This window comes from Coprinopsis cinerea, assembly GCF_000182895.1.
Source record: "Coprinopsis cinerea okayama7#130 chromosome 5 map unlocalized cont3.5, whole genome shotgun sequence".
In the NCBI taxonomy this organism is placed as follows: Eukaryota; Fungi; Basidiomycota; class Agaricomycetes; order Agaricales; family Psathyrellaceae; genus Coprinopsis; species Coprinopsis cinerea.
Window position 1 is genome coordinate 1,187,338 of NW_003307540.1, and position 21,681 is coordinate 1,209,018.

General features: G+C 51.7%; 8 protein-coding genes across 8 annotated transcripts; 5 read left to right on the forward strand and 3 right to left on the reverse strand.

Annotated features, from left to right (window-relative positions):
• Positions 1-186: 186 nt before the first annotated feature.
• Positions 187-1,680, forward strand: CC1G_00138 (hypothetical protein; the record flags this gene model as incomplete). Its single annotated transcript, XM_001836950.1, has 3 exons — positions 187-323; positions 389-437; positions 493-1,680. 3 exons carry the CDS (start codon positions 187-189, stop codon positions 1,678-1,680), a joined length of 1,374 nt encoding a protein of 457 aa, XP_001837002.1.
• Positions 1,681-2,226: 546 nt separating this feature from the next.
• On the forward strand, positions 2,227-3,905 carry CC1G_00139 (hypothetical protein; the record flags this gene model as incomplete). Its single annotated transcript, XM_001836951.2, has 2 exons — positions 2,227-3,015; positions 3,071-3,905. Exons 1-2 carry the CDS (start codon positions 2,543-2,545, stop codon positions 3,903-3,905), a joined length of 1,308 nt encoding a protein of 435 aa, XP_001837003.1. The 5' UTR covers positions 2,227-2,542.
• Positions 3,906-4,029: 124 nt separating this feature from the next.
• On the reverse strand, positions 4,030-5,519 carry CC1G_14592 (EF Tu GTP binding domain-containing protein; the record flags this gene model as incomplete). The annotated part of the gene is made up of 5 exons (XM_002911115.1): positions 4,030-4,055; positions 4,114-4,378; positions 4,435-4,634; positions 4,694-5,331; positions 5,383-5,519. 5 exons carry the CDS (start codon positions 5,517-5,519, stop codon positions 4,030-4,032), a joined length of 1,266 nt encoding a protein of 421 aa, XP_002911161.1.
• A 553-nt stretch (positions 5,520-6,072) lies between these two features.
• CC1G_14593 (hypothetical protein) lies at positions 6,073-8,245 on the reverse strand (the record flags this gene model as incomplete). The annotated part of the gene is made up of 6 exons (XM_002911116.1): positions 6,073-7,379; positions 7,436-7,654; positions 7,811-7,849; positions 7,899-8,036; positions 8,094-8,156; positions 8,206-8,245. The coding sequence occupies 6 exons, from the start codon at positions 8,243-8,245 to the stop codon at positions 6,073-6,075; spliced, it is 1,806 nt and encodes a 601-aa protein (XP_002911162.1).
• A 173-nt stretch (positions 8,246-8,418) lies between these two features.
• On the forward strand, positions 8,419-9,095 carry CC1G_14594 (hypothetical protein; the record flags this gene model as incomplete). Its single annotated transcript, XM_002911117.1, has 5 exons — positions 8,419-8,466; positions 8,517-8,629; positions 8,682-8,734; positions 8,789-8,971; positions 9,025-9,095. The coding sequence occupies 5 exons, from the start codon at positions 8,419-8,421 to the stop codon at positions 9,093-9,095; spliced, it is 468 nt and encodes a 155-aa protein (XP_002911163.1).
• Positions 9,096-9,581: 486 nt separating this feature from the next.
• Positions 9,582-13,373, forward strand: CC1G_14595 (mitotic control protein dis3; the record flags this gene model as incomplete). Its single annotated transcript, XM_002911118.1, has 16 exons — positions 9,582-9,678; positions 9,729-9,904; positions 9,953-10,113; positions 10,165-10,240; positions 10,288-10,435; positions 10,486-10,604; positions 10,659-10,899; positions 10,952-11,114; positions 11,172-11,593; positions 11,645-11,713; positions 11,764-11,942; positions 11,997-12,103; positions 12,157-12,550; positions 12,604-12,772; positions 12,827-13,100; positions 13,160-13,373. The coding sequence occupies 16 exons, from the start codon at positions 9,582-9,584 to the stop codon at positions 13,371-13,373; spliced, it is 3,009 nt and encodes a 1,002-aa protein (XP_002911164.1).
• Positions 13,374-13,502: 129 nt separating this feature from the next.
• On the reverse strand, positions 13,503-14,516 carry CC1G_00143 (hypothetical protein; the record flags this gene model as incomplete). The annotated part of the gene is made up of 6 exons (XM_001836955.2): positions 13,503-13,601; positions 13,654-13,800; positions 13,852-13,917; positions 13,979-13,998; positions 14,064-14,361; positions 14,421-14,516. 6 exons carry the CDS (start codon positions 14,514-14,516, stop codon positions 13,503-13,505), a joined length of 726 nt encoding a protein of 241 aa, XP_001837007.2.
• Positions 14,517-15,408: 892 nt separating this feature from the next.
• CC1G_00145 (hypothetical protein) lies at positions 15,409-21,575 on the forward strand (the record flags this gene model as incomplete). The annotated part of the gene is made up of 18 exons (XM_001836957.2): positions 15,409-15,643; positions 15,693-16,043; positions 16,094-16,638; positions 16,692-17,456; positions 17,506-17,922; positions 17,986-18,251; positions 18,302-18,370; positions 18,419-18,578; positions 18,630-18,854; positions 18,911-18,988; positions 19,041-19,914; positions 19,970-20,097; positions 20,150-20,371; positions 20,428-20,511; positions 20,564-20,702; positions 20,753-20,880; positions 20,934-21,215; positions 21,266-21,575. 18 exons carry the CDS (start codon positions 15,409-15,411, stop codon positions 21,491-21,493), a joined length of 5,196 nt encoding a protein of 1,731 aa, XP_001837009.2. The 3' UTR covers positions 21,494-21,575.
• Positions 21,576-21,681: the final 106 nt, after the last annotated feature.

Sequence of the window (21,681 nt, forward strand, 5' to 3'; positions counted from 1 at the left end):
GAGGGAGACCTATGAATTTGGCTGTATGTAGAATGAGAAACTGTGGACGGTATCCTCGTGTTGTGCCTCGTTTCCTGAAGAAAAAAATACGGGAGATGAGAGAACGCGGTTGCCTCGTTGTTGACGGTGAACTGATTTGGATGACATCGGCGAACAGGAAGCGAGAACATAAACATGTACAACGGCATGCTCTCATACATATTCGTCCCTGAGCAGGCATCAAGTTTCTCTGGCTCTGTCTTCTTCTTCCTCCCCTTCAACACAATGCTCCCTTCACCAGTCGAGATGACATCCCCGGACCTCTACAATATGTTCTTCGAATGGTGAGCCTCGAGTTCAGTCTCAAACAATACCCTCCATGTTGATCACCACCATCACCGTCTTCAAGGCCTTCGACAGAGCCGCATGAAGTTATTGTCACTGGCACTTTTGACCAGGTCTGTCCTCGTCTTTACCGCCCAAACTAGCTCAAACTCATCCCCGAGGATCCAGTGGGCCCGCACGAAGCATCTCAACAAGACTGCTCGTGGTTTTGTGGGAACTGTCAAGGTCCCCTGGGGCGAGAAGGTCAAGTACAAGTTCGTCGTTGACGGGAGATGGATGACTCTCAAGGGACAGCCCACTGAAATGGACCCTGGAGGTTACATTAACAACGTTTTCACTGTCCCCCAAAAACCTTGCATCGAACCATCCCCAGAAGAAGCGCCCGTCGAGACTCCCGCCGTCTCGCCCGCCAAGCCGGAAGCAGTAGAGGAGAAGGATACGTCCGCGATAACCTCTGGCAGCGAAGCTGCTGCTGTTTCTCCCCCAGAGGCCGTGGAGAAACGGGCTTCCAAGATACCCATCGTATTCGTTCCGCTCAACTCTCCCGAGCACAACACTGTTGGGTCATCTACCGCGCCCTCGCCTCCCGACTACGTTCTTCCACCCTCCCCGCGTGCTGCTGCAGTGAGCGCGGAGAGTCCGACGGTCCCAGCTGTCCCAGTCGAGTTCCACACCGCTCTATCGAGCCCTATCGACAAGGAACCCCAGGTGGGGTCTGAGCCCACTGAACCCGAAGTCCCTTCCGCCCCGGTCCTCCAGACAGAGGCGGAGCCAAAGGTCGAAGATGAAGCTCCAGCCGATGTCTCTACTGAAAGTAGTGAAGTTCCGAAACTCGCAGAGATAGCGCCTGCAGAGGAACCTTCTCCCCAGGTGGAGACCCCTACAGAAGCCAGAGAGGCTCCGGTTGTCGCTGCGAACGAGGATGCGGCGGTACCAGTGAACGGCACACCACCTCTCTCTGACGTCGAGAAGGAGAACGAAGAACAGACTGGCCCGTTGACCCCTGTCGAGTCTGAAAATGTTGAAGCGTCCCCTGCCAGTGCGCAGCACGAGAAAGAGTCTACTGCCGCCACCGCGTCTACCGTCGTCAACGAGACACCATCTACCCCCACGCCCAAACCTGCCGAAGCACCAGCAGCATCGCTCCCAACTCCACCCGCCACTCCCGCCACCCCATCTAGGAAAACCATCCCTCGCGCATCTTCTCCTTCCCCTTCATTTGGTTCGCCAAAGTCAAAATCCGGTACTATTTCTTCCCGGAAGAAGCGCTCTTCGATATTTGGTAAACTGAAGGGTATCTTCCATCATGACAAGGACAAGGAGAAACAGGCTCCTACCAAGGACGGTAAAAACTAGCCTTGAGATAAGGCCGATTTGATTTGTTGAACGTTGACCGCTCAGTAGTTTCAACTCACTGCCCTTTGAATTTACGACGACTCCACGCCTCGATTCTAACCACTATTATCTACCAACAATCTTGGTTTTCTGACATGCATACTTACCCCCTGCTAGACGGTTTACTACTTATATCTTGCTTCCTGTCGAGTTCCCTTCCCCTAGACGCATCTGTTGCTTTCTGTGCTATCTTTTCTCTGTACATTTTACATTTGACCCATAGTCTCTCTGTAGTCTCGCTGTCTCTCTTATGTTGCACTCCTCCCTCTTTCTTGATTCCTCCGGGTACTCTTTTTTAGTTTAGTTGACGACATCGAATACGACATCTTTCATGACCATGAATGACTGAATGAGGACAACGTTTGCCTCTTCCAGCCAGGACGGCAGTGCTCGAGTCCGACACCGGCGCCGGGCGCTTGTTTGATCTTAAAGGTTGCACCAAACAGGGTCGCGACGAGCAGGGTGAGGTCTGGTGAGATCGACTTTGTTTCTCTGAGGCTCTCCACTAAGATTCTTGAGGTGACCGGACTATCCGAGTCTTGTAGGCAATGGCGGGGCTAATAGGAGAATGTCCACCTGATTTGGGGAGCTGCGTTTTTTCGCCCTGACCAAACCCTGACTCTTCTACATAGCCTTGCTTGAAACGACCGGGACTCTTCTTTGCCCGTTGCCACCACCAGCACGAGGTGTGGTCTTTGCGTCCTCACACCGTTTGTCGACGACGGAACAAAGGTAGTCATTCTAGAGTTTTTTTTCCTAACCCCAGATGATATAAGAGAACCTGGCTCCCATTTTTCGAAGCCTCGTACCCGCACGCGCCACGATGTCAGGATCAAGCAAGAAGCCCATGCGTAGGGCTGTAGTTCCCGTCTCCAAAACCCTTCCTACCGATCCACAAGACCAACACTCCTCGTCAGAGGAAGTGGATCCAATTTTCTTTACCCCGTCGCCCTCACCACCATCTAATACACCAACACCCGACAACGCGTCCGCCTTGCCATGCGACCATGCAACGGGTGAACCCCACCGCCATCCAAACCCAACTCGTCATCCAGACTTTTGGTTCCACGACGGATCGATTATTCTACAGGTGGAGAGCAAGTTGTTCAAGATACATCAAACCATCCTTGCGAATCATTCAGAAGTCTTCGCGGGATTGTTTGATGTTCCTCCGCCTCTGCCTACCGGTACGACTGAAGGTGATGACATGGTGCTAGAAGGGTGCAGAATTGTCGTTCTTCACGGGGACACAGAGAAGGACTTTGAGAGCCTGCTTCGGGCAGTGTACAACCCTTCGTGAGTTTGCACCCGACTTTAACTTAGTCGCCAAGCTTACGAGTGTACCTGACAGTTATTTCGACGACACCCTACCACCGTCTGCAGATGTGGAGACCTTGCTCGACTTTATCTCGGGGATCCTTCACCTTTCCACCAAGTACCTCATCCGCAACCTCCGTCAACGATGCATCAACCTCTTCACCTCGAAGTTCCCGGCTACATTTGATGAATACACAGCCAAATCCACTCCTCAGCCTTCATACTCATCGACAAGATCATCAAGTCACAAACAAGAGAGATACAGATCCGATACCCTAATGCGAGCCCTCCACCTGGCTCACTCATGTAACATCACAACTTCGCTCCCGTACCTGTACTACTGCACCGCTCGTTTGTCCCTCCACCGGCTCTTGAAACCCCGGCCAACAGATGTGGACTGGCAAACCAAGTCAGTAGTATTGGCGGGTAGAGAACGATTGCGATATGCCACGCTTGCCATCAGTTATTCCTTCCTACTGGTCTTCGAGCGGGCACCCACTTGTGCCGAAATGCGATGTGGTTTTGCAAGCGGACCGGGGAGGGAGTGGAGGAGCATTGTTTTGGGTGGGGAGAGCGGGATTGGGTCGGCGCCTACCCCTCCGACTGCAGCTACTTCAATTACGAATGCTGGTGGTGTGAACGGCATCTCTGCCTCGGCGACCGCAGAACGCAAATCCAAGTCTTCGTCAAATCGTGCACCTAATCCCCTACGGCTATACACGCGTTGGCCAGAACTGGGTGTCTGCGACAGATGCGTGGAATGGAATAAAGGCGTGCATGAACGAGGTCGGCGAGAAGTCTGGGAGAGGCTACCCGGGATGTTCGAATTGGAAGGGTGGGACGAGTTGAGGAAAGCCCAAGGTAGTTAGGCCAGATGTTAGGGACTGATTATGCCATGCTATTTATTCGCTGTCTCTTCCCGAGATCAGTACTATGAAAAGAGATTGATAGTTTCGCTGTACATCTATGTAGCACTGTCCTCCCTTGACTAGTTTAGTTTACGACCTCTAATACAATTCCTGATGACCACAGATCAGTATTCACAGCCTCCCTAGGCGACTTTCTGGTGGTACATACCAGCTGCGATAGTTTCACCCCCGCGGCGAATCAAGACACGGCCCATGTCCTTGTTGGCGGAGAACGGCTCGAGAGGGATGGGTCGGACATTGGACGGTGCACCAGAGATCGAAGTCGATCGTAACGAAATTTGAATTTCAGCCGAGGTACCTTTGGGAAGTACTCGTGGGTTTTTCTTGACGACTTGCCCAGTAGCACGGTCGAGCGTGGCCAGCAATTTCGTAGCGGTCGCAGGGACATCCCTGGAATGATGATAGAGCTCGATCTACACATAGTAGCCAAATTAGTTGGCGATTGTGACATGGAAGAGAATTCACTTACTGAAGACCCGGCAGTAATGGGCACTTCAACGTCGAACACGATGATCCTGGCCAGGAAGGACGTCGCCAATGGGATGAGGTCTGTGGGAGGGCAAAGAACCCCTCCAATATTTACATTCGCAGAATCGATACCTGCAAGTTGGATAGTTGCATTGGAACCAGCAGCCGCCCATGGGACAGACTCTTCATCCACTTCGATAGCTAGAATGAACGAGAGCTTCATTAGTTCCGATGCAGAAATGCAACCGCAAGACACGCACACTTCACAACTGCAGACTCGTCCCCAGGAAGCAACCTCAGTTTTTCGCCGACCTGAACAACGCCGGCACATATTCTTCCAGAGATCGCTGCGCCCTGTCCCTGGCCTTTGAATACATTCGAGATGGGAAGTCGGAGAGGTGACGAAATTTCCCGCGTGGGAGGCTCCAACTTGTCCAACAGGTCGACAAGGGTGGGGCCCCTGTACCACTGATTGAGTTCAGAGGCCTTGTCGCCTTTCCTGTCCAAAAGGTTTACACCTTCATACGCTGCCACAGGAACAAAGCTCGTTTTACTCGGCTGGTAGCCTGATTGGACCAGGAAGGGCTTCAGAGCCGCAACAATTTCGTTATACCGGGCTTGACTCCATTGGACTTGATCGAGCTTATTCACAGCGACGACGACTTGAGTGACGCCTAAACTCCGAACGAGCAGCAGGTGTTCGCGAGTTTGCCCACCGCGCTCGAATCCGGACTCAAACTCCCCGACGGTAGAGTCAACGACGAGGAGCGCGCAGTCGGCCTGCGAAGCTCCTGAAATCATGTTCGGAATGAAGTCTTTGTGGCCCGGTGCATCGAGAACTGTGATTTGCCTGTGAGGTGTGGACAAGACCTGGAGCGCAATGTCCATCGTGACTCCACTAAGTAACCCTGTTAGTGACGAGCCCAACAATCGTAGGTGTTGCCTTTACCGAGTGCGCTCTTCGAGAGTTCCATCCAAGCCCCAGGCCCAACTGAAACTGGACTTTCCGGCATTGTTGCTTCCCTTCTCATTGGCTCGCCTAGCCTTCTCATCCAACCTTCCAAGGTCATACAACAGCCGTCCCATAAGGGTGGACTTTCCAGCGTCAACGTGGCCTTTTAGTGCATGAGCATTGCGAGCCAAAAGCCTTGACACAAAAGCAGACGGTACCTATCACAACGATACTGACACCCTTCTTCCCACTCTCGTTCGCCTTCTCAATCGCCTTCTTCGCTTCCTCAATCAATTTCTCCTTCGCGAAGCTAACTTTGGGGGGTGGCTCGTCTGGTACCACGCTCTTGCTCTCCGTGGTGATGTTTAACCCCGAAATATCGAGGTCACGTTGATCAAGCCCCGAGCCACCTTTCCGAAGAGGAGTTGAGGTCCCTGACGCTTTGCCAGCTCCTTTCTTCTTCGGCGTACTCGTGGGCGTTGCAGCTCGTGAATTCGCAGCAGATGCTGCTAGGGATCGTTGCGCTGCCAGCTTGGCTGCCTTTTCTTTCTCTTTGGCGGCTAGAAGAAATAGGGAGGAAATGCAAATGGTATAAGTACAACACAAACAGACAGAAAAGAGGAATGTAAGGAAGAGAAAATGTGGCAGGTGGAAGAAAAGAACCAGGTGGATGAACGAAGAAGTCGGTTATCGCCCGCCTGCAGAGGAGACAGATGGCGAGGTCCTAGCCAAACTCGTGCCTTTGCGCGCCTTCATTACGATATCATCGGGACTGGGGACATCGAATGCAAACGATGGTGTGCTTGACCGAAGCGGTGTAGGTGGTGCAGCGTGTTTGTGTTTACGTCGGTTCGGATGACTATTGAGAGAATCGGCTGTCCCCTCCGACCTGCCCTTTGAGCTGGACGAGCTGGCTTGCGGTGAATCTTTATCGGCCGTGTTGGGGTTATCGACGAGCAGCGATGCAAACGAGGACGGTGACGCACGATAGTGAGGCAAGCTGGCTTGAAAGAGGGAGTCCGAAGCGAGTGTATATTCCTCTTCGTAGATCTCTTGTGGAGGATGTGAACGCTCCGAGCCTCGCTTCGCTTTCATGGCCAACTTGGACACCTTGGGCGACTGATTGGCTGGTGAAGCCGAGGACGACAATGGAACAAGGTCAAGTTTAGGCAGAACCGACGACTTTGTGGGGTCTGTAAGACTGTAGAGCGACTGATAAGAGGTAGTGATCGCAGTGGTGACAGAGGATCCATTGGCTATGGGCGTCAAGTACTCGGTCGTCGTCTTGGGGAGTTTGGGACCACGTCCTTCGACCTTCTTCTGGGCAAGTAAGGCCAGCTTTGACAAGCCTTTTCCGGTTCCCGGCTGCTCGGTGGGACGAGGGACTGGTGCACGCTGTGACGAGCCACCTTGTGAAGATTGTTTCGTGGGGGATGGTGAACGAGGCGTCCGTGGTCGGGGGGTCGAGCTGCCTTTACTTGACCCGGCATTGTCTAGCGCCTCTCCTTCCAGTGCCTTTTGGATAGCTGCGTTAACCAAGGCCGATGTCTCCGAATCAACCGGCGTCATTACAGTCGAGCCTGATGGCGTGGTAGGCAAGAGCCTTGAAATAGCAGACGGGGTTGCTATAGATTGCGGGGATGGACGCAAGGCCGGGAAAGTCTTCACGGAGCCAGTGACAGTCGTGCCTGTAGATCTCGAGCTCTCCGTCCTGCTACTAACAGCACTCGCCCTTGAACTAGCGAGTAGAGAAAGCTTGGAGGGTTTCGGAGGGAGGGGCTTAGCATCAAGATCGCTAGACTTCGACCTTGAAGGAATGTCGGGAATGACATCAATGTTTGGGACAGATTCCAGCGAACGCTGGACTGGGGTTTCGCTGCGAACAGACGATGATGGGCGAGTGGGTGGCGGTCCTTCATAGAGTGATAATCGCTGAATCGCTGAGGCAGGAGGCGATACAGGAATAGTACTTGGGTCGATGGATCGGTTTGGATCTATTCCTTGTCTAACTTAGCGATTGTGCTGGGCACATGGACTAAGAGTTGCTCACCTTGATAAACGCCGTAGGAAGTCGTTGCACTGGAGATAGAATGCCGGATAGTATCCGTTCTTTCAGTTTTCTCGTCAATCGTGCTTAAGCGGTGGCGAGTGGGCTCATAGTCGTCGACAGTTAGATAGCCCCCATCAGGTTGTGCTTGCATTATCTTTGGAACGCGAGACCACTGAGCATCGGCGCTAGGATCGGCATTCGTTTGGTAGTAGTCACCATCTTGAGATTATGTCAGTAATTATTCCAGTGCGAGATTAAGGGAAGTAACGAGCTCCAGAAATGCACCTTCTCGCGATTACATGTTCAACACTCGCAACAGGCGATAGAACGCGACATGGGGGGATAATGGGTATTTAACGTGGTTGAAGGGCTCACCTTTGCGTTCCTTCGCTACGCGCTTTCTTTCGTATTCATCTGTTAAAGGGTTGAGAGTGTGTTATAACTATCCACGATGGTCATTTACCCAAGCACCACGCAATGGTCTGGTCAACGTCGAAATATGAATCCCAAAGTACGGCTCGAATATTTCGCTCTGAAACCTCGGCCACGACTTCATCACCAAGAGTGCGACGGACTTGTTCGTAGCTGTCGTCCAGTTGAGCTAATAGAAAGATTTATCAGCGACTTCTTCGACGTCTTGCAAAGGCGTTAGCCAAACCTTGATGCTGTGGGTCTCCGATTTCGTCTCCTCCATCTGAGAGCGCATCGTCGTCCAGCTCGGCTGTCTGGCTTTAGAATGTGTTCAAAATGGACCCTGTTATGTCGCTCACCGCTGATATCGAGGTTTCGAACATCCCTATGACGCGACATGGTGGTCAAGGATAAGATTATGAAGGACGGCTTCCCTGCAGCCTGATCGATGATGAGGACGGTCTCTTGGCGAGTACCGTGATCGGATCACATTTGGTCAGCGGTCAGAATTTCCCTGAGCCACGTCCGGGCGCGTCTCAAGTTGGGACTACGTTGCCTTCGTTGTCGACGCGATGCTTTCTGCTCTGAGGTCCTCCTTTTCTCGCTCCAGTTCTCGAAGGGTACGTGTCTACTTCATTCTCATAATATAATGAAACTCAATCAAATGTAGACATTCACCACAAGCGCAGTCCGGCGCCATGACTTGGCCAAATTGACATTAATTGGCACACTGGTCAGAGATCCAGAGCCTCGAGTAACAAAGTCAGAGAAAGAATATGTCATGTGAGCCACCAGTACCTTTATCTGAAGCTCTTCCGGCCTTACCAGTCCTCAGGTACACCGTTGCTACCCAAAACTATCCTCCCCCGCCTCCAGACGCTAACGGAGGTACGCCTGTTCACCCATGGAATGCCTTCGAGGTTCTCTAATTCTGTCGCACAGAACGTCACACTGCCTCCAACTTCCACCGTGTTCTCTGCTTCAATGAAGGCGCTTCCAGATATCTGAAAACCCTCCGCAAGGGAAGCAGAGTCTACGTCGAAGCCAACTACGAAATCCGGGAGCCAGAGCCTGGTGCTGAACCCTCGTCTCCTCATGGACAACGTCAGATCTTCCTCAGGCACGGTACGTCTTTTTCATGACATTGTGGTGATGCGGCACATTCAGAAAAACTATAGAAATGATTCGCCTTTTGAATGCTCCTCGTGGAGAGCGCCATCCCAACGAAGAGTCTTCTGAACAACTCTAATTTCCCCTGGACTTGTTTCCTCCTTTCCTAACACCTTGTAATTTACATTGGCACAGACTAGTTACTCTTTTCCAACTTTCGTTCTCCGTACTTGCATTGACTCTCGGGAAATTGGAAGGGGCTGTGGTGCAATCTTTTGCGACTCCAGGACAGCTCTTATCATTTTGAATAGGTTTCTGCGGCAGTGTTACTTATAACGTCGAGACTCGATAAGACCCCTCGCTCTCTGAGGTTATGTTCTGACCGAGATCTGACCCAAGCGCTTGGGGGCGTCATGGTCACGTTACGTAAGAGATCGTCTCGAAGTTGGCCGGCGCCTGTGCCAGCCTGAGGGTTAAAAGTTTTCCGCCATCGCCTTCTTTACCTGAATTCTGTCGAACCGCGCGACGGTACAAGAAGGGAGATATCGCAAGTCTGACCGGTCTGTGCTACTCGGAACGCTGAAATTACAGAGGATAGCGCCTCCAGCGCCCTAGTTGATCCATAATGGTGGAAATCACGATTCGCAAACGCCCAAGGTCAGAGGCCGTCGTAACGCAACGCAAGTTCTTCAAGAAGACGGCCAAGGGGAAAGTTATCAAAGGTGGAACGCACTATTACCGTGTCGACTTCAGTGCTTATCAGGAATCTTAGTCCTTCGGGAACGTTACCTGCGAGACGACGTTGGATGTGGTATCCAAAACTGCCGTTCATGCGCCGACTCGTGTACACCATCGAGCAACCAGCTCACCGAAGCTACAAGGGATGAATATCCTTCGTTCCCCGATGGCCACTTTGTTATGCCCGATACCAACGTTTTCCTATCCCAAGTGCGTTCGAAGCTATCTGTGTAGCCTACCTGGTTTGACGCGGCTCAGATGGACCTCCTGGAATCACCTCTCTTTAACCCGCCTACTATCCTCCTTCAAACGGTCGTGGAAGAAGTGCGACATCGATCTTTGCCCCTATACAATCGTTTGAAAGCGTTGATGACCGCCGACGACAAACGGATATGGCTCTTCTACAATGAATACCATTCGTGAGGGATTCGCGTCTACTGGTTATGGTGCCGTCTTCAACTGAATCTTAGCCAAACAGCTGTCGTTCGCGAAGAGGACGAATCACCCAACGATAGGAACGACAGAGGCAAGCTACCTTCACTGCGAGTATGATTCGAATGCTCAGACCGAACCATCGTTTAGGCATTCGAAAGACCGCCGCATGGTATCGCCAACACATTGAACTCAACCGTCCTCCTGTACGCGGTAAACCTGCACCAAAACGACCGGCTGTCATTCTCCTGACGGAGGACGTCGCAAACCGATCCAAAGCAGAAGACGAGAAGATCGTCTCCATGTCGGGTCCGTTTACTCTATCAACCTACTCATTTCATCAGCTCATTGTCTCCCAGTTCGCAAGTATGTCGAAGGCATGAAAGAGTCAACACAACTCCTGGACTTGCTGGCAGCTGAAAGCATGGAGGAGATTGAACCTACGCGGGCGAGTGGACGCCAGGTTTATTATCCAGAGGTGGGCCGTGGTTATCTCAGGTTGAAAGGCCATTCCGATCTGACCTTTCCCTAGTATCTACCATCGTCGACTCTTCTTGCTGGGGTCAAAGCCGGTCAATTACACCAAGGTCACTTCAATGCCAACCAATACAATTACTTGGAGGGCAGTGTCAATGTCCCAGCGTTTGACCAATCCATTCTCCTCATCGGACGGGAAAATATGAACCGCGCGACTAATGGCGACATCGTTGTTGTCGAGGTCTTCCCAGAGGACGAATGGAAAGCACCCGCTGATGAAGTTGTCGATCAAGAGAGTGAGTCTTTCTGTCTTATGAAACGAGGTTCCATAACGAATGCATCCCCTAGCGACGCTTAAAAATGACGACGTTGAAGATTCGGGCGACGAAGATGATACAACAACTGACCTCGTAGCCGCGAAGGAGTCGAAGGTGCTGTCCTCTGACCAGAGGAGTTCTCGAAGACAACCTACAGGCCGCGTCGTCGGTGTTATCAAGCGCAATTGGAGACCGTGAGCTACCTACCTATCTTAATACAAGACTCACCTCTGACTCTTTTGATCCTATAGTTACGTCTGCCATATTGACAGTTCCTCCCTCACATCCTCAAACAGTACTTCATTGTCAACTCAAACGGTTTTCGCCACTCCTGTCTCTCGCCTTCTTCCTCGTATCCGCCTACGAACCAGACAAGCACCTTCACTGGTCGGCCAAAAGATCCTGGTCTCGATAGACCGGTGGGAAGTGACATCCCGGTACCCAGAAGGCCATTTCGTTCGTGCGCTTGGCAAAGTAGAAAGCAAGGAAGCGGAACAGGAAAGCTTGCTACTTGAATTCGACGTGCCTTATCGACCTTTTGGGAAGGCTATCTTGGACTGCCTGCCAAAGGAAGGGGATCAATGGGTTGTGCCCCCAAAGGATGACAGTCACCCTGATTGGAGAGGCCGAGAGGATCTGAGATATCTCAATATCTGCAGCATTGATCCCCCTGGTGAGCGGTCTCGTAGTCTGCTGTCGTAATGCTCTCTAACGGGCTATAAAGGGTGCCAGGATATCGACGATGCCCTACACGCTAGGAAACTTCCTAATGGCAACATTGAGGCTGGCGTTCGTAAGTGTTTCGTAGCTCACCCACGAAGAGAACATTCTGACGGGCCACAGATATCGCGGATGTCTCCCATTTCGTACTCCCCGACACGCCCATGGACAATGAGGCTGCTTCACGAGGAACTACTGTCTACCTTGTGGACAAGCGTATTGACATGTTGCCCGCTCTACTTGGTACAAACTTGTGCTCGCTACGTCCATTTGTGGAGCGTCTCGCATTCTCAACCATTTGGGTACGGAGCTTTACACCTTGGGATCGAAAACTCGATGTTGATTAGGTTGTATAGGAACTCACCCCCGAAGCTGACATTGTCAGCGTTCGTTTCTTCAAGTCTGTGATCGCGTCCAAGGCTGCATTCACGTACGAAGAAGCACAAATCCGAAAGGATGATAAGTAGGTCCTATTCTTTATAACTATTAAAGCCGTGTTCCTAACCTCGTCGTTAGGAACCTCAAGGACGATATCACAGAAAGTATCCGTCTACTGAACCACCTCGCCATCAAGCTCAAGGGCAAACGAATGGCCGCAGGAGCACTCAACTTGGCTTCTCCCGAAGTCAAAATCCACCTCGACAGTTCAGAATCGTCAGACCCTATCGACGTCGAACAGAAGGAACTTCGAGAAACGAATAGCCTGGTCGAAGAATTCATGTTGTTGGCGAATATCAGCGTTGCGAAGAAGATCCAAGAGACGTTCCCCCAGACGGCTGTGTTGCGACGTCACTTGTCACCTCCGAAGACAAACTTTGAAAAGTTGCAGGATATTTTGCTGAAGAGGAAGGGGTTGAATTTGGATGTGTCTAGCTCAGGGGCACTGGCTTCTTCGTTGGATAATTGTGTCGTATGTCGGGCTTCACTTCCACAGTGTATGGCATGAACTAACGAGACGTTTAGGATCCTGACGAACCGGCTTTCAACACCTTGGTTCGAATCATGGCCACTCGCTGCATGTTGTCCGCGGAGTACTTCTGCTCTGGGAGTGTGAGCAAGGATACCTTTGGTCACTACGGTCTCGCGACACCAATCTACACGCATTTCACCAGCCCTATCCGACGATATTCAGGTATGATATATATCCCCTTGATCACATGGCTCCCACTTACCTACCTGCCTGCAGACGTTCTCGCCCATCGTCAGCTCGCGGCTGCTATCGGCTATACACCCCTCCATCCCTCACTTCACTCCAAGTCCAGGGTTGACAGCATCATGGATGTAATCAACCGTAGACATAAGATGGCTCAAATGGCTGGACGGGCAAGTGTAGAGTTTTACGTCGGACTTGCCCTCAAAGGAAGAGAGGAGAGAGCCAAGGCGAGCAACAGTGGCGAGATTGTGGAAGATGCTTTTGTCATTCGAGCATTCAGGAATGGTCTGGGAGTCTTCATCTCTGCGTAAGTTTTGTCATCTTCAGCTACCAGGGTGCAGTGGCTAACAATAGAATGGATTCTAGACTCGGCATCGAAGGCTTGGTTACGTTTAAAAAGGACATGCAATTCGATGCAGAAAATTACAGTGTGACTGTACAACCGCCCGGTGCTAGTCCCGTCACGATCTCGGTGTTCGACAAGGTCAGAGTCAGATTACAGGTGGAGAAGGACAAGAATACGCAGAGGGGGAAGGTGAAGATGACGTTGATTAGTCCGATTGATACGAAAGACCTGTGAAGAGGGAGATGATGTGAATAGGTGGATGTCGTAGTTGTCGTAGAGGAAGTCGTTAATGCTAAGCTGTGTACACATTTCATCTTTGTTCGTGGACTTGATTGGATGCTACTGTTCTAGGTGGTATCATTCTCATTGGCGATGAATTTGAGACTCGTCATCTTCCCTGTGGTCATATGGAGATTCGACCCGCCTGGAAGGGTCCAATTCGGATCGGTCTCCTGCCCACTCCTTTGGAAAATGAGTCGAAAGCCCCCGGAACAGGACAGAAAGAACGACTTACGGACTGAGGGTGGACGGTGCTCTGTTCGTGGTCCATGGTACGAGTAACCCTCGACATGGGCTTCTCGGGGAGAGTAGGAGGATAGGGTTCGAGCTGGCTGTTTCTTCGCAGTTTCGCTAGGTAGTCTCTGATGGTAGTGGCCACGAGCTGGGGGATGTCATTACGGTGATACAAAACCGAAGCAATGCGGCAACGTACGTTGTGATCATCTTGGGAAGAACCTGAGTAGGCAGCGGCGATAGCAATGGGACAACAGGGCGCATTCTACAGACGAGTGAGGGGTCGATAAATCACAATTCAAAGTGACTGAACACGAAGAACGCACCTCTAGCCAGATCGGAAACGCTGCGTCATGCGTCACAAGCATCAAAAGGGCTGTTCGATCCTCCACGACCCACGAAATCCCTTACCTCCTCCGTTGACGCGAAGATCGCTTTCAATACCCATTTGCTTCGGTGTCTTGCCCATGGCACTCATTCCCTTCTCGACATAGAAGCTTGAATGGCCGGTTCTTTTGACGACGGTGATCATGCCCTCCAAACAACTCCAGCTGTCCAACGACACGTCCCCCACCCCTGCGGGATGCCCCAAGTCGCCGACGGTGCATGAGAAGAGTGTATGACCAGCGATCGTTTGGATAGAAATGACTAGGCCCTTCCCCTTTGCATGGCGCGATGAAGAGCGAAAGCGTTTTCTAATAGACAGGCCCTGTCAAGTGCAATAGCTATGACGCTGGTTGAAAACACGATCGTTGCAAGATAACTCACCAGAGTAAGTGCCTCGCTGGCATCGAACGACGAAAACCTATACTGGCTTTCTTCAGCTAGAGTTTGAGTGGCTAGTTCAGCGTCGGAAGGGGGCATCGTATGGAATTTGTTGAACATGAGGCCAGCGAAGGCAACTTGGTTGAGAAAAAGACCCGGAGCGAGGATGAGCTTTGTGCGGATTAAAGGGTCCCTTAATACGGGTTTCTACGCAACAAAGACCACCGTAAGCGATGCGTTTAGACGTCGTTTGAAACGAAGACGCGTTGTTCTCCGCTGGAACACGTTTGCAACGAGGCTTTTCGGGCGTCATAAGGCTTCCTTTTACTATGCGGCAAAGGTGCTAAAATATCCGTTTCGATAACGGGTCATGATCGACTCCAAGTTGGGTTTTGGGAATGGCAGGTCAGTCTTTGAACGACATTAACTTGAATCCTTTTTGTCTTTTTATACAGCTTTGCTGGTCGACGTCACCCCCTTCGAGGTCGACCGTTGGATCTATTTTTGGACAGCCTCGGCTTTTACGCCCCGCTTGCCGGAAGCGCCGATGTCGGGTGGTCTTGGCGCTGGCCAGCCCACTTACCGCTGGCCTCTCAGTTTGACCCCAATTCCCATTCCTTTTGTTACCAGCTCTTGAATGTATAGAGTGCTAGTGATTCTGGCAATTTCGCGGTTACATCTTCCCTCGAATCCCTCGGCGTCTACAACACAAGAAATGCGGAGTGTCCAAAAACGGTAACCTCGCGTCGCGTAGTACTTAGTAGTGCAGCTGGGCGTGACCTCATGTTCTTCCCCACGTGAAGTCATCCAGTTCGCCATAGAGCAGGATCGAATGGCTCAATAGGCTTCTCCTGTGAACACTTATCACTGACCCAGGGCGCCGTGTCTCCACGAGACTATAGTTTCGCTTCTCAGGTGCGTAGACTCGGTCGTCATCACGCCGGGCATGCTAGATAACCCTGATTATCCTGCCTGCAGTATCCAAGTCGGGATGTCTTCCGACTTTTTGGTCGTCCCTACAATTCTGGTCACTGGCTCCCTTCACTTCGTCCAGGTTCACCAAGATGCTCGAGCCCACGATGTTATTGACGCTGCGCTGAAGTTGGAAGGAGTCAGAGAGGAGGTCCTTGGCGATCTCGATGATATGGGTTGGGCCCTGCAACATATACGGACGGAACAGTCTGGTCGTACTTGGGAAGAGGACGAACTTATGAACCTTGGAGACGGTTTGTCCATCGTTGTCCGACTTGAATCTCGCTGACTCCTAGGTCCCAGGCATAGTGCAGAGTAGTACTGCAATCGCCCCTCTCGTGAACGCTCCTCATCTCAAGAGCGAATCTGGGATCCGCCATTTCTCTGCATTTCCTAATACCGCCCATCTACATCAACCGGTCCTTCGATTGGTCTCCCTCAACCCGTCCCTATCGCTCTCTGTTCGCTTTCAACGCGTCCCCGAGATACACGATGATTTCGAGTACAAACTGTTCATTTCAAGGAGCACTACCGTCCTCGACCTTGTCGAAACCGTGATGGAAGAACTGGGTCTACCCAAATCAATACCTATTCCAGGTGCAGGGAACTTGGAGTATGTCCTTGAGGAAGTCTGGACAGATGGGCCGTTGCAAAGTACGTTAATCAGACACACAAAGTGTTTTCCAGCTCTGATTACAGTACAGAGGCCACTCGAATGCCTGGTTCAGCCAACTTACATGAGCTGCTGAAATTCCATTTCACTCCAAATCCTTTCAGTCCCGCAGCAACACGGAGCTTCACGTTCTGTGTACCTGAGGAATGGTACCGTCGCTCCAAGTCACGTAACGTCTCTGCCAATTCGACAGAACCATCAGAATCTACGCTACGACGGCTCGCTTCTCTTCAAGAGTCAGACGAGAGTGAGGAAGGCGAGGAAGGTGATGGTACAGCCAAAGCCGCCAACTCTCCGCAGGTGCAGCAGGCAGGTAGCCCGAAGCTCGTCGAGCAACGCGGCTTGGTGACATCCCGTCGTCTCTCAAGCATGTTCGATGGATGGCTGTATTCGTCGCCCCCGTCAACCCCTGAGAGACGCGACTCTACTGTTTTAGCAGAGAATAGGAAGAGTATTGTGAGCGAGCCCAAGTTGGTGCAGCAAACGCAGGACAACCTGCTGTACCGGAGCAACTCAGCCTCTTCAGATGAGCCAGGCACCCCTTCCGACTTTGACGAACAGTTCGAGGCCATGTTGGTCTGTACATTCTTGCTTTTGGCGCACTATCTAGGGTCTGACGAAGATTACAGGACGAACTGGGCTTGAAGGAAGCAAAACGCGTTGCGATGCGAGCATTGCCCACTCCTCGCAAGCAATATCTCTTGCGGCAGAATCAAGAGTTTCGTTTAAGCTCACAAGCAGGGCCATCTTCTCCCACCCCCTCCCGCCATAAGCATCAGCCCTCATATTCGCAATCCTACGGACCTGCTAGCGCCGGCGCTCTCCTTCCCCGCCTAGTACCCCAGCTTACTGGTGATGCTGGGATAATGCGCCGTTTCTCTCTTACTGGTTGGGGCTCTTTGGCGTCCGACTCCACTCACACGGAACAGAGCACAGAGTCCATCAGCGGCCATGTCAACGATATGAACCGCCTCCCTGACACTTCTTCTACATCTGCCGAAGAACAGGAAGAAGCGCAACCCCTGCAGCCTCAAACCACTGGAGGACTATGGAGTAGTTGGTGGACTTCATCGGGTGGCGACAAGTCGACTACCGATAAGGCCAAGAAACGCGAATCATCCAACACCGCAAAGTCGTACATCGCGTCCATTCAAGGATGCAAGACGCCAGATATGAAGCTGGTTAAGCACCTTATCAGCCTGCGAGTCCATCTGTCTACAGCGAAGGTGGCATTCATCGAAGAGTTCGTGGTTGCTGAACGGGGCCTTCAAGTGCTGGGCCAGTTGCTAGCGGCAATGGTTGGGAAGTCTGGGAAGAGGAAGCGCCTGACCGAGATGGAAACCACTGTGTTGACAGAGTTGATCAAGTGTTTCCGAGTCTTGCTTAATATGGAGGTAAGCTTGGTATTGTCATGAGTGAGCAAGCTTCTAATCCACTATGTAGATTGGCTTTAACGAAGTCTTGACCTCCCCGACTGTCATTACTCACATATCCTATTCCCTCCACACTCTGTCGCTAAAGGTCCACACCCTAGCCGCTGAGCTCCTGGCAGCTATATGTATCCTCTCGCTAAACGGGGGTCACAAAGCAGTCCTATCGGCTCTCTCTGACTTCAAGGTCGCCTATGAAGAAGACTTCCGATTTGAAACCCTCATTTCCACCCTTCGTCTACCGGATATCGACGTCGAAACGGAAAGTGACAGCGGAGGTGGTTTTGGGAACGAAGAAGATGGTGTCTGGGAAGCACGAACCGCGTCCATGGCGCTCATCAATGCTTTGACGAATTGCCCTGAATCGCTGGAGGAGAGGATCATGCTTCGAGACGAGTTCTCGCGGAGAGGGTTGAATGAAATCATTGTGGTATGTTGATCATTCAAACCTACGGCAATATAACGCGGGGCTACAGTTAATATTCATTCATAGACTCTGCGCTACATCAAACCCCCGGATTCCTTACTCACACAGCTAGACGTATACACGGAGGAGAAATTCGAGGATGAAGAGGACATGCGGGAGAGAATACGAAACTCGGTCATGCGTGGCTCGACTGGCCACGAACGGACGGGGTCAGATTCAGAAGTCGTCCTCCAGGACTTAATTCTGCTTGCGAAGCAGCACGGAGACCTGTACCCGACTATGATCGACATCCTGCGGCATTATAGTGATTTACTTCAACGAGAAGTCGGGATGTAAGTGGAGGTCGTCATGTTCTACATCGAGTACTTACGCGCCGTTTTAGACAACTCAAAGCTGACCTACTCACAATTCTGGACCGTTTCGTCGAGCAGGCTGCTAAGTTGGAAAACTTGTAAGTGACTGCCTTCACCGAATGAAGCAGCGCCTCACCTTTCCGCAGCAATGATAATTGGCATGATTTCCTCAAACGATTTGCTGCATCTGTGGAGCACATTACGGGCCAAGAACTCGAAGTCAAGGCTGCCGGGGAGACCTCTGATAAGGTCGTCGAAGAGGAGCTCGAATCCCTGCGTAACCAGGTTGAGGAACTGAGCGAGGAGGTAAGCGCAAGAAACTCGGGTGTTAACTCTGTGTCCTGACCATCGGCTAAGCGGACTACACTTCGGGATGAGCTCAATCAACGGATAGCGGAGATGAATACCTTGAAGTCTTTGCCTCCTTCCATTCCATCCCCTCAAGGTAAACCGGTTGGAAAGGGTGGAAACGAGAACTTCCACGGTTTGGTCCAGCGGCTAGTACAGAAGGAGAAACAAGTCCTTCAATTGCAGACTGAACTCGAGCGGTTCAAAGTTCAGAACCCTGAGGGACGCGATGCGGTAGGAAAATGCGGTCGTCTCCATGCTATCAAGGGCTGACCAACGTAACCTTGCAGGACGAGAGAGCCAAACGGGAGCGAGATAAGATTAAATGGAATACGCTTATGGAGGAGATTGCTAAATTGAAGCATAAGGTTTGTGTTTATGCAGTGGGCGTGGATCTTCCTAATTCCGTGTCAACTCCAGGTCGCAGAACTAGAGACCACGCTCGGGAGGAAAGACAAGGAAATCTCCTACCTTAAGCGTGCACTTGAATCTGTGTACCTGCGCTTCTCTTCCCGCGAGGAGTCCAAAGAAGAATCCAGGAACGGGGATGTTGATGCCGAAGCCATTGCTACCCGGGCCATTGACCGCCTAACACAGGCGGAAGAAGAGATCGCTGCTCTCAACGTTCAGATATCGGACCTGAAGGCTCAGTTAACAGTGAAGCCGAAGAGTGAACAGGAGTTCAAGGTCAAGTCGCCACCACCTCCGCCGCCTGTAAAACCACGACAGAGCGCACAATCACCACCTCCGCCCCCTCCACCACCCCCTCCACCCCCTCCAGCGCCGCATATGTCCATGGCACCTTCGATATGCTCGATGCCTTCGCCACCACCTCCACCACCTCCGCCACCTCCGCCACCTCCCATTTTGTTTTCCAGTGGGAAAACAGCACCCCCTCCTCCTCCTCCTCCACCTCCACCACCACCACCATCTACGTTGCCCGACGGCAAAGGCCCTCCGCCTCCACCACCTCCACCTCCTCCCCCGCCTGCTCTCGGGGGATCCGGACCTCCACCACCCCCACCTCCTCCAGCACCTGGTGGATGGAGACCGTCGAAACTCAAGGTCGTCCGTCCAGCGAAGAAGCTGAAGCCCTTTTTCTGGAATAAACTGGCCAAGCCTTCCCTCGAGGCAACCATCTGGAGTGACCTCTCTGCAGACCTGCCATTCGATCTATCAGACCTGGAAAGCACTTTCATCGTGGACAATACTCCCGCAACTCCCTCGCAAATCACTTCCCCCAAGAAGCAGAATGTGACCACCGTCTTGGATATCAGTCGGGCAAACAATATTGGTATGGAATCTGACTTTCTAATTTCGGGTAGGCAACTGATGATTGGAGCTTTTAGCGATCATGCTTTCGAGGATCAAGCTAGACTTGCCTTCGATATGCCGGGCCATCCTGGAACTGGATGACCGGCTGCTCTCTGTTGATGATCTGAAGGCTATTGGGAAGCAACTGCCCACTCCGGACGAAGTACGAATGGTTTTGAAATATGCGCGGGGAGTTGCTCACGCCTAGACCTCAGATTGAACGTATCAGAATCTTCGACAATGTAGAGAAGCTATCCAAAGCCGACCAATACTTCTCTCAGATTATGGATATCCCTCGTCTTCCCGAGCGACTGGAGTGTATGGCGTTCCGCCGGAAAGTCGACCTCGAGATTGAAGAAATCCGACCGGACCTGAACACTCTCCGGAACGCTTCTCGTGAGCTCCGAAGTAGCTCAAAGTTTAAAGCACTCCTTCAGGTAACGTCGTAATCCGTCTGTTCCTGCGGGGAGGTGTTAATTATATTGTTGTCCAGGTCGTTCTGACGATCGGTAATTCACTGAATGGTAATACTTTCCGGGGTAACGCGAAAGGGTTTCAACTGGACTCATTGCTAAAGGTCAGAAGCTCAGTGGTTTGTGTGTTCGGAATAAATGCTGAGAGAGATACAGTTGAAAGAAACGAGGACAGTTAATGGGGGACCTCATTGTCCAACTTTGTTGCATTACCTAGCCCGTGTTCTGATGAAGAAGGACCCTTCTATCACCACATTCATTGAAGACCTTCCGAGCTTGGAGGCTGCCGCTCGAAGTACGCCGAAGCCCCTCCCTCCTGACGTTTTACTAATGAGGTCTCCCCAGTCTCTGTCCAAACGACTATCCAAACGGTCAATTCCCTGGTTTCTGGATTCCAGTTGGTCCAGACCGAGTTGGATCAACATCAACGTTTGAAGTTGCCCCCAAACGATCGCTTCGTGCAGGTGATGCAGGTAAGACAGGGTGTTCAAGGGCCTGGGATTCTTGGCTAAATAATGGTCTACAGCGCTTCGTCAAGGAAGCAGGGCCGGCGGTGGACGCTTTGAAGAATATGGGCACGTCAGTGGAAGGCGAACTGCAGTCACTTCTCAGTTATTATGGAGAGGATCCACAGTCCCCCGAGGCTCCTAAACCAGAGGATTTCTTTGGCATCATCGCCTCGTTTTCGTCGTCGCTTCAGAAATGTGCCCTCGAGGTCCATGACGCGGAGGCGAAATTGGCAAGCAAGGCACCCACACCTTTGGTGACAGTCGAGAAGCCATCAGAAGAGTCTGACGAGGACAAAGGGGTACGTTTTTTCTCTTTCAGTTGGCGAATCCCGGCTCACCCCGTTCTTAGACACTCAAGCCTCCTGGGAATGCAACTGAGCAGGCTGGTCCTCCTTCGTCGTACTCGAGGGCAAACGCCCGCGATAAGCTCTCCGTGGGCCGTGGGGACTTGGATCAAGCGATACGGAGCATGCGTGAAGGGAAACGCAGAAATCGGCCCACGCGACCCCTCAGCAAGATATTTTTTGATGGATCAAATGCGACCGGAAGACGCCAGAGCAGGGTTTACGACGAGTGAAAGAGAGAATGTAACCTTTACGAGTGTATATGACGATCCAGTCCCCAACTACATCATTTCAGGACATCATTTCATATCCGGGACACTGTACTAAGCTTAGCATTAGAGATTAGAATGAAATTGATTTTGGGCATGAGTCTGAGTCAGGCTGGGAAAGCAGGGGCCTGATGGGTTTAAATTTATTTGGT